Raw genomic sequence first — 13691 nt, 5'->3', positions numbered from 1 at the left:
TACTGGTCAAAACACAGAAAGAGCTGGGAACAGGGACTGGCAGAGTGGTAACTTTGTCAAAGCATCTGACAGGACAAAGAACTGATTGCATATGGGAATGAGTAGCCTACAAAAATCAAGCGGTGAGGACAGGAAAAGAGAAAACAGAAAAAAGATGGCCCTAACAACATCAAGAAATACCGTGAGGACCTGGAGAGCCACCAAAGGATCACAGAAACATAGAATCATTTAAGTTGGAAAAGACCCTCAGAATCATCGAGTTCAACTATAATCTACCCCAGCTCCAGCACTAACCCATGTCCCTAAGAGCCTCGTCTAAACGCCTTTTAAACCCTGCAGGGATGGTGACTCCAGCACTGCCCTGGGCAGCCTGTTCCAATGCCCCACAGCCCTTTTCATGAAGAAATTTTTTCTAATATCCAATCTAAACCTCCCCTGGCACAACTTGAGGCCGTTTCCTCTGGTCCTATCACTTGCTACTTGGGAGAAGGGACCAACACCCTCCATGCTACAACCTCCTTTCAGGTAGTTGTAGACAGCGATAATCATATTCTCCAGGTTACAGCCCACTTGGTTTCATCAGACTGCGCTTATTTTTACTAAATGCTAAGATCCCGTCCAATCCCTGACGTTATTCTGTGATTCTGTTATGAGGGGGAACCGCTAACGCCTCCCACCGAACCCACCCGCCGCACTCAAGATGGCGGCACGCTGCCCTCAAGATGGCGCCGCGCCACACTCAAGATGGCGCCGGCGGAGAGGGCGGGGGTTGGGAGGGGGTGTGTGTGCAGGGGGGTGTGGCGCGCACGCAAGATGGCCGCCGGCGCGGCGGAGCGGAGATGGCGGCGGCCGCGCAGGCGCGGCGCGGTGCGTCACGCGGCGCGGCGTGACGTGCCGTGCGTGCGCGGCGCGCGGTGACGGAGTGGGTCGGCCGCGTCCCTTTGTTGGCGGCGGCGGCGGCGGAGCTGAGGCGCGGCGGGGCCGGGCCGGGCCGGGGGCGGCGGGGCGGGGGGGGCCGCGGGAGCCGCCGCCGTTCCTTCAGCGCCTCGCCATGGACTCGGACGAGGGTTACAACTACGAGTTCGACGAGGACGAGGAGTGTAGCGAGGACAGCGGCGCGGAGGAGGACGAGGACGACGAGGAGGAGGACGAGCCCGACGACAACCTGGACCTGGGCGAGGTGGAGCTGGTGGAGCCCGGGCTGCGCGTCGGCGGCGAGCGCGACGGGCTGTTGGGCAGCGACACGGGCGGGCTGGGCCCCGGCGGCGGCGGCGGCGGCGGCGGGCTGGGCGGCGGGCCGGGCCCCGGCGGCGGCCCCGAGCAGGAGGAGGATTATCGCTACGAGGTGCTGACGGCCGAGCAGATCCTGCAGCACATGGTGGAGTGTATCCGCGAAGTCAACGAGGTCATCCAGGTGCGGCCCCCGCGGGAGAAACCGGCTGGGGGGGGGGGAGGCGGGGCCGGGCCGCGCGCACCCTGACCCCCCCGTGTCTCTGGGCACCCCCTGCCCCGGGAGGCCTCTCGGGGCCCAGCCCGCGGCGCGTTTCCTGCTGTGGAAGCGTCGGGAACCAGGCCCCGGGCTCTCCGGGGCCTCCTCTTTGTGTGGTTGCCAGGCTGGAATCTCTCTTGCCGTTCTGCCCCTTGTCCTCACGCTGCCTGGGGGGGGTGTGCCCCTTCGGGGAGTTGCTTTGGAGCCTGGAATTTGCCGGGGGGCAGCTGGACACCCCCTCTGGTTTTGTTGTTTCTGCCTCCCCTTCCCTCCCGCCTCGCACAAACATGCTCACGGCTTCCACCTCCTCGGGTTTATTTCCAACAATTGCCAACAATCGCAGCAAAACGGTAACTTCCCCCCATTTTTTTTTTAGTGCACGGCTTTAAAAATGAAGCAGAGTTCAAAATACCGTCTTCGGATGAAAATATTGTTATCTGTTCGCTCTTGAGCTTTTGGTAGAAAAAAAAAAAACAACACTTGGCATCGTTTTGGAAATGTTTCTGGCGAGGTTTTGCTCCAGCTCGCCAGCAAGTTTTGTGATGCTGTTCACTTTTTCTGCAGGTGACCAGAGTGGGGGGGTTTTCTTTTGTTCCCACTGAATCGACGTTATTCAGAGTTATTGCAAGTAAATAGAAAATGCTCCTCCTTTTCTGATAATCAAGCAGAAGTGGGGTGAGAAAATGAAATCTCTGGATATTGAATATTGAAGGGGATGCAGTGCCCAGAAAGCAGCTTTTTCTCCTAGTTGTGTCTGCTTCCAGTGTTGCTAAATCTGTTTAGATATTAGATTCACTGCAGTGAATGCTTTTGCCCAACTATTTTCTGCTCTACCGTGGCTACAACAGCAGCTTTAAAAGGTTTATATGGAACTTGATGCATACAACTGGAAAAGTATTTGCTTACTAAATTAGTAAATGGCATTTCTTGGGTCAAATTGAGGTTTATAACTTTAATAGTAGTACCGTACATGTAAAGCTGAATAAAGGAGTCTGTCTAGATTAGCTGATTACCCTGCAGTTAATGATCTTATGGTTAAGTATGGATATTTCTTTGCTGCCAGTTATTGATTGTAATGTAAGAAGGGAAACAAATGGCAAATAGACATGCGAACAATTGATAACTTCAAGTTTTTACACTTTGAAATAGCGATTAAAGTGGCGAGTCTGTATTTAATGTTTAACACTGCAAAAATCATGACCTATACTGAATAGTATTGAACAGATTGTACCATTTGCTCTGTCTTTTGTGTAAGCAAAGTGGTGGAAAAGTTCCTGCCAGCGAGGAGCAGCGAGTATTCCTGCTGTTGTACTTCCAGGCCTGGCTGGCGTGGTGAATCATGAACTGATTTCTTAGACAAGGTCCTTGTTTCTGGCCTGTGCTGTGGTTTTTATTCCCCTCTTTTACTGCCCCTGAGCTGTATGGCTTGTGTGCTTGACCTCTGAGTTGCAGAATTAGTGGAAAAAAGTCCCTATGGGTAAAGAGACCCATCTCCTGCTCCTGTACCCGGGGTGGTGGTGGGAGGCCTGACCCTGTGCCGAACTCGGCTGCATTGGGCTCTGCAGAAGCCTTGGAACCACCTACACAGAACCTCTGCGTACGCTTCGGTTATTTGTCTTAGGTTTGCCGTCATTACTCCTGGTTTAACAGAGCAGAGTGCAGAAAGCTAGTTTGTTTAGAGTGTTGTGGCTAAACTCAGGACCTAGAATCAGCTTAAGCCGTGGAATGTGTCAGAAGAGAATAGAAAAACATTTGGTTGCTCTGAATTGCTCTTAAACACAGGCTGACTGCCATTAGTTTTCCAGTCCGTTCAGAGGTAAGTGAACCCAATTCGGCTGATGCTTCAGTATTTGCTTGTCCTTGCTTCTGTTGCTGGTGGTGAAATCTTCCAGGACTCTGTTCTGTTTATTTCCTCACTTTTGGCACCCAACCAGGATTGCTGCCGCTGCTTTTCTGGTTCACTAAACCTTTTCTGGAGTCACGCTGGCTCAGGATCCTGCTGCGGATCCTTGGTTGCGGTGCTGTGATTCACTTGTTCCGCTCCGGTACTGGATGGCTGTGGTCTCTGGGTATCGATGTTGAGTTCTTGATATCAAATGATGATGGTTGTGGTTATGTTTTGTAGTGTGAGGGTGTAATGCAGAGGTTCCCATACCCAAAAACTTTAGCTGTGGATCTTGCACCCTCTAATCAGTGAAGCTGCTGATTTCTAGTCAGAAGTAAGGTTTAAATAAGATTTTGTTTTTCAGTTGATCATCTTTGCAGCTGCAGTAAAATGAAAAGGTATCAGCGAGCCATGAAGTGTCTGAGCCACGGCAGGTACAACCGTCTGTATTAAATGACCTTTGTCACTGCAATTCAACAGTTTATTAGCTGATAGTACCACTAGCTGGAGGGACTGAAGTAAATTTACCCTCCCATCCATTTAGTCATTTCCAAATATGTACAAGAAAAACATGAACTTCTCAGGATGGATTCGATGGGATGAAGACTTTGCAGAAGTAGTAGCTGACTTGTGGTAAACTGGTTGCAGAGCTTGTAGTTTGCACTGTAGCGCGTAACGGGCTCTTAAAGGTGGCTGCTCAACGCCAAGCTCTTATCATTTGGTCTTTTAAAACCACTGAACTTGCAGTGAATTAGGGGGGTTTCAGAATTACTGGAATATTTAGAGTATTTTGCATTTACTCTTGTCCGAGCGTAATTGGGATTTCAGGTGTTTGGTGGTTTTTGCCAAGTATTTATGCTCGTAGTCTGGTTTGACTCTGCGTACTGCACAAGAAATCCCCTTCCTCTCTGAATGCAAAAATAGGGGTATGAATAAACCCCTTAACCTTGTGCTGTCGATTGGCCGAGACTTTTAAATTCCATCTCTCATCAGAGTATCGCTTACATTAAATTGCTATAATTACAAGGGGTAGAGATGTTATTTTGAATTTTAGTTGTCAGAGTAAACAGGAGGATTTCTGGTGGTTTTCCAGCATACCTCACCGAACAGCTGTAAAAAGCCAGACACAGAGGTGCTGTGGAGTGGAAGGTTTTCTCTGCTCTCGGGTGTTTTCCCACAGCTGAATTTCTTCCCCATATTCTTCCTCTCTGAACTCTTGTCCAAATAATTTTCTGCCATCCTTAGGTCTTTTTTTTTTTTTTAATTGGATTGCTATTTTCATTGTTGCTCTAGATTTTCTGAAAATAAACTTGAAAACTGTTTAGAATAGCATGTTTATTTCTCCTCTGAAAAGAGCACATGATGCTCTGCGACTCTTCCCTTTGCGGCATTGCAAGCTTGCAGGATTTCAGTGTTTCTGAGTTGAGTTCGTTTCCCCTTTTTGATCACCTTCTTCTGGAGCATTCCAATGACATCATTGTGATGTCACCGACCATATTCATCCTCTGTAATGGCGAGGTGTTGAAAATACCAGGATGACTCTCCGAGGTGGTTGGTGTTTAAAACAAAGCGTAGAAAAGGGAGTTGAGCCTCTTCTTTTTCTCCCAAACTTGCAGCGTCCTGGGTGCTGTGCCCAACCTGCCAGGTAGCTGTTGAGCTCCAAACCTGGGCTTTCTCTGCAAGGAGGTGGCATCACTGCATCCAAGAGTAGTCTAGCTCAAAAATACCTTTTCTTTTTACTCTAGCCTTCAAAATAAAGTTCTTCAGAGCAGAACAGGTAACGTGTAACATCAGAATGTTTGTACTGAGTCTTCTTGTTTAGAAGATTTCTTTGCAAGTAAGGTTGGGTCCTTACTAGGTAGAAGCTTTACTGTTAAAATAAGCCAAAACCCCAGGCTACTCCTAAGTTACCAAGCCACGTTTGTCAAGTTTGTTGAGGAATGGCTTTTTGGAGAGGCTGGCAGAATGGAGGCACTACAGGTATCCCCCAGGACGCCACAGCCCTGCGCTTAAATACAGCTCTGGTACGGCGGGCGCGGACCCATTGTCGCTTGGCAAAAGGGCTTTTTTTAAACAGTGGCTTTTTGCTTGGACAAAATGGCCCGATTTCCAGTGGTAGCTTAGGAAATTTCCCTGGCGCTGGTGTGATTCCACGCTGTTGGTGATACGTTCCCAATGTGTTGTCCAGAATAGGAATGATTTGCCAGCGAGCAACAGGAATTGCTGTTGGCCTACAGGGCCATGCTTAAAACTGTATGAATACAATTTAATGTTAGAGATGACATCTTGAAAACTCGGTGTGCTTGACAAGAATTGGGTAGGAGCCTGTGGGAGGAAGCACTTGATGCTGATGCTTCTTGCACTTGGCTTTGCTCGCGCTGCCTGCGCCAGGTGAGTTTGCAAGCCCCACAACTTCTCCTATTGTGCGGTTAGTTATTTGATAATCAAATTCGTGTTGCGGCCTTAAATGTTGTGATGCTGGAAGGAAACGCTTTGTTAAGCTTGGTGTTTCTGTCACGTGGCCTTTATAAGGTGTTTCATTATAGTAGGAATGCATTTAATATTTCCAAGGAATGGAATGAACTTTGTTGTGACAAAGCATTCCTGCAATCTGGTAGAAGGCCTCACTGCAGAACTTTTGGAAATGACATGGTATCTGTTCCCTGGCTGCCAAGACATGGAATTCTGGATATAATAGTGGGGTTTTTTTTAGAATTATTGTAGGGTTAGTGTTACAGGGTAGGAAAGTCTTGTTTTGTCTGTGAAGTCACCGGAGTAATTTAAACTTTGTACTTTAATGACGCATTTGCTTAGTGTTTTAGATTTCCGTTTGTCTTAGGCCAAATGTAAATCTCATGGCTGGCCACGAGTTAAGAAAAACCAACAAAACAATACTGGTTTCTTTTGTCTCAATATAAGTTTGCAAAAATCACAACAAGGCAGCCTGCCCTGGGGGGCGTGTGGGTGCAGATGGGGACTGGCACGTCTTGGGGATGTTTTCAAAGTGAAACTGAAAGCACTCATTATTTTTTAGCTACTTTTTAGAAACAAATGTTTAATAAGTAGTAAATACAGTTACTGGTATTCCCCATGGGTTTAATTTTAGTGAGCAGGCCCATGCTTGCTATGCAAAGTCAAGTGTTATTTCTGCTATAAATTGGAAACTGGTGTGTCACGGAGAAGACATAATTGAGACTGCAGCGTTTGCAGTCCTTGATGTGAAACAATAGATATTTCTGGGTGTTAAAACATCATTAAAAATGCAAGTTCAGCTTACACTTCTATACTTATCCCAAGCTCTGACTCCCTAGTTTTAGCCTCGCATGAGTTAAAAGTTCACAATAGGAAATAAAGCTAAACTTCCGATGCTCTTTGTGTTCCTGTGATATGATATACAAGTATAGGGCAGTCCTGTGTCTGTTCAGAACTATTTCACCTTTCTGTTTGACGAGCAATGTTAAATTTGGGAGCACAGTGCACACAATTTCAGTTTGACAGGCTCTGCTGCTTGTGATTAAAACTGAGACCTGGAAGACTAAGCCATTTGTTTGAAGCAATGCTGTTAACTCCTAAATTAAAAGTAGCTCCCTGTACTTCCTCCCTAAGTGTCCCTGGCACCTGTTGAATTGTTTTCAAGTCTTTATTTTGAAAATAATCTCTCTTCCCCTTTAGTCCATGAGCGAGATAAAGCAAACAAGAAGGGGGTTCCGCTGTTTGGTGTCAGGTGCAATAGAGCGGTGGAAGGAACAGATTGTTGATCTCCAGGCTGTGCTCGTCTTACGATATTGAGTGACATTTTTCACACAGAAATAATTTGTCGGAGCCTTTTCTTTCTGGAGAACACAGTTACTCATTCATCCGCTTCGGAAAGACAGTTTGGAGCACTTGGGAAATGGGAAAAGAACCCTGAATTTGTCAGGAGAGCTGTGACTGACCATGGCAAGTAACCGTGAAGGCTCAGGGTCCTCTCTGTGTTCTTACCTGTTTGGGGCCGTGCTTCCAGTTCCACTGGACTTGTGTTATTTTGGAGTAAGAGGGATCTAAAAATGCTGCACGTGATGTTTTCTCGTTTGTGGCTGGTTACGCTGGATTTCTGGCAGCCGTAAAGAATGTTTGGAAGCTTTTGCGTATGTATAAGTGCATAATGCTGCCGAATTTGATGAAGTCATTCGGTAGCTTCAGCAATTGCAAGAAAACTGCAGCCTCGTTTATTGTAAAGCGCGCACGGAGGGTTCGTAGCTACTCGGTGATGCCAAATGGTGCATTTGAGTGCAGCCCGGAATACAGATGCCTGTGTTTTTTGAGAGATCTGCTGTGCTTGTATCGGGTATCGTGCAGGAGGTGAGGAAGTGACCGACTCTGCGTGAACTGGAGACAAAAAAAATGGTTGTTTTAATTTGATAATCAAAATTCTGCTAATATTTAAATAATATCTTCAGCATCCCCGGTGTTAGCTGCTGGCAATGGTGAAAGTCTTGAGTTTGGCCTGTATTTGATTCTTTAGCGTGGTTTTAGCTTTTGATCTTGAGCTGTGATGGAAATACCATTTAAATGAATGCTTTGAAAACTGCTCTTCCAGGTTTCCTCTGGAGCTGAGCTTCACATGGATCTTAGTTTGGGAGTGTTTGTACTTCACAAGCTGGTGCCTTTTTAGCATTTGAGATGTCCCTTTAACTACGGACACTCTTTCCAAAGAGCTCCCTTGTTTACGTGGCGTAGCAATGCTGAGTAATTATTTTTGGTATTCAGGGTAGTTCCCTCTGAGTGTTTGAACCACCGAATGTACCAGACACAACTCTACATCAAGTCTTATGCGTGTTTTTAGAGACTGAGAACTTTTACCAAATTTCAAGAATCGTTTCAGATTTAAAGTCTTGCGTAGATACTTTCAAGAAGAAAATGCGCTGAAAAAGCTGGTGTAGGAGGGTGAGTTGAATCCCTTTGGAGAAGCGTGGAGCCCAGCGAGCTGCAGCATCAAGCTCCGCTTTTCCGTGACCCGTGTTATCGTCTGTGCCCGTCCTTGTCACCAGGCTCTGTGATGGCAAACGCTTGTTGTTCTCTGCAGATCCATTAAACAAGGGGAGAGGAACCAAATGCTGCCGCTGGGGTCAGCAGAGCGATTGAGATCCCCGTGAGCAGGAGGTTCTTGGCCGTAATCAATGAGTAACTGGGTGGTAGCCTATGTACCTACCTAAAACTCAGCTTCTTGGTCTTTTCCTGAAGTCTACTGGTGGTTTTGAGGTAGCGCCCGCTTATGTTGGCATATTAAGTTCCTTCCAACCTTTTCAAAAGCATTCTTGGTTTTGTATCTTCCTCAGTTAAAGCACCATGCAGCACCTCTCATTTCCAGGCCAAGCAGCGCAAGGATCCTGTCTGGCTATCAAAACCACATCTTCTGGGAAGGTCCTGGTGGCCGAAACGTAAAGGTGTGAACGATAAAAGGTCTTCTGACTCACTTAGATTCTCTGTGTGACTTTCTGGTCCTGAGGCACCTTCTGCATTCTGGGACACCGTGAATGCACCTTTTCCTGTGGGCAGCGTGCGTGTTAATTCAAAAAAGACCAGGCTTTGGTGGCTTTGTGATTTGAGGAATTTGGGAGCTTGAGGGAGATAATCACCAATGTTGGGAGTTAGAATGTTGAACGCATTGATTGCCTGTCCAGCCTTTGAGAAAAAGCTTGACAGAGCAATGTGTTGTGTGTTATTTCAGTAGAGGAGGGATGCAGGCTCTTAACTCTCTTTTCCAGCGGATAAGCAGGATGGAGTAGGAATTCCTGCTCAGGAGGATTCTGCTTGGGCACAGTTAAAGTCCTCTTGAAGTGCAGAACACGCACTAAAAACGTAGAACCAGAAGAATCAGTATAATGGCCCCTGAAAATAGTCAACTGGCAAAACAACTGACTTTGGGTGTTAGTTCAATTTGATTTTTTTTTTAAGCTTATGTCTGCGTATTCCTATTAAGGAGAAAGCATGAAGAGACTTTCTTCCAAGGTAAAGAAATGACAATTTGAAGTGGTTCTGGAGGTTTCCGCTTCCTGCCGGGTGTTATATCTTAGGTCAGGCTCCGAAGGAGTGAGTGGAGCGAGCGATGTGACCGTACTACCCTGGCCAAGTGCATTTGACCTGTTTACTTTAGCAAAACTTTTTCAGAGCCACAGAGGAAGTAGCTGGTATTTGAACAAACCCCTTATATAAAAATCGCGGCAGGACGTGCTTGATTTTACTATTCCTGTGCTGCTTTGTGCGTGTGGAAGCTGGTGAAGGAGTTGCTGAGTAGTGAAGCACTTCACTCTGGGTAATTTCCTTTTAGGTTTTTCTTTGCTTTTCTGACCAGAGGCACTTGTGAACAGGCTCCCATCGCTGCTTGGCTTGAAACACCAACAGACTCAAGCTGTTCTGGTGCTTTCAGTTTCTTTGGGTATTTCGTTCTCATCCCAAGCGTGTTTTTGGGCTGCAGGGGTGTACAGATGTGCGCCTGCAACCTGCAGTAGGGGCAGACGCGGCTCCGTGCGCATTGCTCGTGGCTTAGGCAGTTCCCTCGCTACATGGCCAAGTAATGAACGGGGTCGGTGAACTCTTTAATTAAACGTGCCCCCTCTCTGCTCTTATCGCTGTTTGACCCTGCTCCATTTGCCAGAAGTGATGCTGGTTGAATTGCTCAACTGTAGTGTCAGCAAAAGAAAACGCGTGTGTGTCTCTGCCTGAAGACCATGTTTTCGTGGCCTGTTTTGGGTGCACGTGTAATTACAGATGTATATTTAAATTTTGAAAGAGCTCTGGGTGTTTTTTTTCAAAACTTTGATCCTTTCTGCAGCTGGTAACTTTGGATTGCGTGTGTTCTTGTGTAACAAAATACAAACGCAATCAGCATTGCTTTGTCTGGCCAGGAGAAGTGTGGAGACGCATCGAGGGAAAATGGGAGAATTCACATGAGCAAACAGGCTCCCTTGCAATGAACTTTCATCTGTGGGAAGAATGACTTAGGATAAGTTAACTCTTAAAAACCTACATCCCCATCAGTACATTAAAATCAGGCTGAACAGCAGTTTTTTTATTGAAAAGAGAGGAAGAAGAACATTCCAACATGTAGTTGGAACCCTAGTTAGGGTTCTTACTCTGCATTCCCTACACCTGAACAAGTGACTCCAATAGATGCTGTTAGTGTGAAATTTGATTTTGTGTGAAGTGGAGGACTTGGGGGTGAAATCCCACCTAGTATGTATACAGGGAAGTAAAGCAACAACTTGTAATTGCTATGAAGGTCTGAATGTGTCTGACGTCTTTTGTTTTGGTAGTTAGTAATACTTCTGTGATGACTGAAAGGCTGTCTGAGCAAACTGAGGTGATCTTTGATTTATACATGTTTTATATATGCATTAGCGTGTCCTGCAATAACTGTTCTCTTTATTTTACTTGGGAAAATAGTATGTTTGAAACTTCCTTATTTGCATTGTTAAGAGAGCTGAAATTAATCCTTGAAAATGAACTCTGTTCTGTTTTAATGTTGGATGATGGTAGCTGATAGTAAATGCGAGTGTAGTTCTGTATGACAGCAAAGAATCAAGTATAATGTGACACAGTCATGGGCTGTTGTGGTTTAGAAATGTAAGATACTTTGCCTTCAGTTGGGAATTCTGTACTGAGATAATGGACATATACAGAGATTGTATAGAAATGGGTACGATGCTTGAGAAATGGGTAAAACGGTTGCTTAATGCCTTTATTTCCGAATCTCCCATCTGTTGTTACTATTTGGTAACTACCTTCCCATCTCTGATAATTATTTTTTAGCCCCTCTTAAGGCTGCGTGATACTGAAACTATCTGGAGATGTTTGGCATCTGTCCTCCTGCTGTTGATTTGGGGTTTGTTTTGGTATTCTTGCAGAAGCCCAGTGTCTGCTGATCACTCGTAATATTTTAATGAGAAAGGAGCAGGGATATCCTTGTCAGCTAGTGCCTCAAATACAAAATTGCACATCCAGGTGTGCAATAGGAAATAGGAACATTTCCTGCTGAAAGGGAGATGCTTCAGGTGCTTTGGAGCATCTGCAGACACTTTCTGTTTTAGAAACAGTTCTGATTAAATGAAAGTTTGTATAGAGGTGAATCTTCAAAGCCCTTACACGAGGAAATGGTGAAAAAGTTGGAGGTTTTCTCTTCTCCCTGCTGTATGACTTGTGATCTGTTATTTCTGTATTGAATCCCAACGGAGTATTTTCTCTTAACTCGAGGGAGCTGAGGTAGTTGGTTAAAAATACCTGCAGCCGTTAGAGACTGCAGTTAGAATTTTAAGTATCTTGTTAAAGGATGTGAATGAGAATGGACAAGAGAATTATTAAACTCTTCATGCCTCCAGAATATCCTTTTTTCAAAGTTGGCTTCTTTGGAGCCCTCAGAGGAAAAAGTTTTGGGGTGTAAACAGGCAAATTTACTTCTGGTAGTGGAAATCGCAGCTCATAAAACAGGATGTTGCCGGGGCTCTGTTTTCTTAGTTATAAAACTAAGTAACATTAAGCGAGCAGAGTATGCAAAGTCATCATTAAAAATGGTCTGAGCTAGAAGAGGCTTGTTGGGAAAGGGCTGCTGGCAGATTTTCCTGGTGCAGATGCAGCTTCTGCCAGCAGGAAAAAGTGCTTTTGCAGGTAGAGCTGCTCTTGTGCAGGGAAGCGATATGAGCTACCACCACATCTGCACTGGGGCTCTCGCCAACGTCAAGATGTTGCCAAAGATTACGTCCCCAGGACACTGCTGGATTGGCAATGCTCTCCTGGGCCTATCTCGTTTAAAAGTGTTAAGATGGCTAAATTATTTCTTTTCTTTTGCTTGCTCGAGAGTTGCAGACTAAGGCGCATGCATCACCTGGTAGATTTATTGCCCGTTTGTCAAGGTGATGCGTGTACAAACTGTATTTTTCCAGTAAATGTTTCAAAGGGTTAAAGCTCTTCCTGTTTTATGTTGCATCGCAATTTGGCAAGACATCTGTCTTTCTGCCAAGTGATGCGGAGGTGATGGGTCTGCTGCTGGAAAATGAGACGGTGGCGGGAAGAACTGGGATCCAGTTGTGGACCTGCGTCGCTAATGGGGATGCTGGTTAAATCTGCGCTGAACGACTGTGACCTGGTACAGCCTTACGTACCCAAGTGCTTCCTTTAGCCAGGTATGTGCGACCGTAAACGAGTTTAAGGCCTTTGTGCAGTGATGGGGAGGTGGAATCAGCCCAAGGGAGATGGTTTTTCCTCTCTTAAAATCCTATGGAGTGTGCTACAGCTTCTGTGAATATTCCGGTGTTTTCTCCGTCCAAGCCAAGTGTTGCTGGCGAGGGAATGGTTCCTAAAAGCGGCCGCTGTGTTGAGGAAGGGACAAAATCAGCAGCAGTAAGGGAAAGAGAAGAGAAATACCCAGTGCTTGGACGCTCACCAAACCGAGGCCTGGAGGAGAAAGATAAGATGGAAGAATGTTAAGGATTTTTTTCTTTTCTCCATAAAAATTCTCTAATGCTCTTGTGAAGTGCCACCGGCTAAGAATTCTTGGGCTAAACCTGTGTTGCTCATCAGTCACGTTGTCTCTGAAGGGCTTGACAGTTAAATGCCATCAGTGGCTGTGTATCAAAATATATTTGAGCTAACCTGGCCATTGTCAGAAGAGAGGCTTTTCATTGCGGTGGCTTCTGCTTAGTTTTCATGGTAGATGTTTAATTTACTGGTTCTTGTAGGCGTTTCTTCAGTGCGCTCACGGAATAAGTTACCATCCTTTACAACTTTCTTCTCCCTGTCTGTGTATTTGTTGGAAAACGTTAATTGCAATGTTTTGAAGTAGAAGTCGGGATGCAGGCTGCACAGGCATGTTGTTTTAGGAGTTTTGCAGAGTGAATGTTTCCCTCCAGGTACGTGTGGGTCTGAGAACCCTGCCTCTGCTGCAGGAGGTAACCCGTCCTGCTCGCCTTCTTGTCCCAAGAGGAAAACGCTGTGTGATCAAGCACCGCAATAACTGCAGCGCCCTTTGGGGTAAACCTCACTTACCCTGGACGCAACCGATTTTGAGGAATCAACTCAACGGGAGTTGTGTTGAGGTGATGTACGGTTTGGGTGGATTATATATTTTTTGTGTGATAAGGAACTCGCCTGTCTTTGAGCGGACTGTGATAGATGTTCTCCATTACTGCCCGGTAACAAAAGCAGGTGGGAGATGGATCATCCACCAGTTTGACATAACCAATATTTGAGAGATGTATTTATGTTGAGCATCCTTGGGGGCTGATCCCCTGCTTGGGCACTATCTAAAGAGAGGACGGTCTTTCTGTAATCATGTGGAAAAGG

General features: G+C 46.0%; 1 protein-coding gene across 1 annotated transcript in view; it reads left to right on the top strand.

The window, feature by feature from the left end:
- Positions 1–938: 938 nt before the first annotated feature.
- The window catches only part of ARIH1 (ariadne RBR E3 ubiquitin protein ligase 1), a 52965-nt gene continuing 40212 nt past the window's right edge, over positions 939–13691 (top strand). Inside the window, exon 1 of the mRNA XM_082061288.1 lies at positions 939–1414. Coding sequence (XP_081917414.1) covers positions 1052–1414 — 363 coding nt within the window. The 5' untranslated portion in view covers positions 939–1051. The remainder of the gene's footprint in view (positions 1415–13691) is intronic.

This window comes from Streptopelia decaocto (genome assembly GCF_964273445.1).
Source record: "Streptopelia decaocto genome assembly, chromosome: 9".
NCBI lineage: Eukaryota > Metazoa > Chordata > Aves > Columbiformes > Columbidae > Streptopelia > Streptopelia decaocto.
Note: the sequence above shows the minus strand (reverse complement) of the source record. Positions and strands in the feature narration are given on the sequence as shown.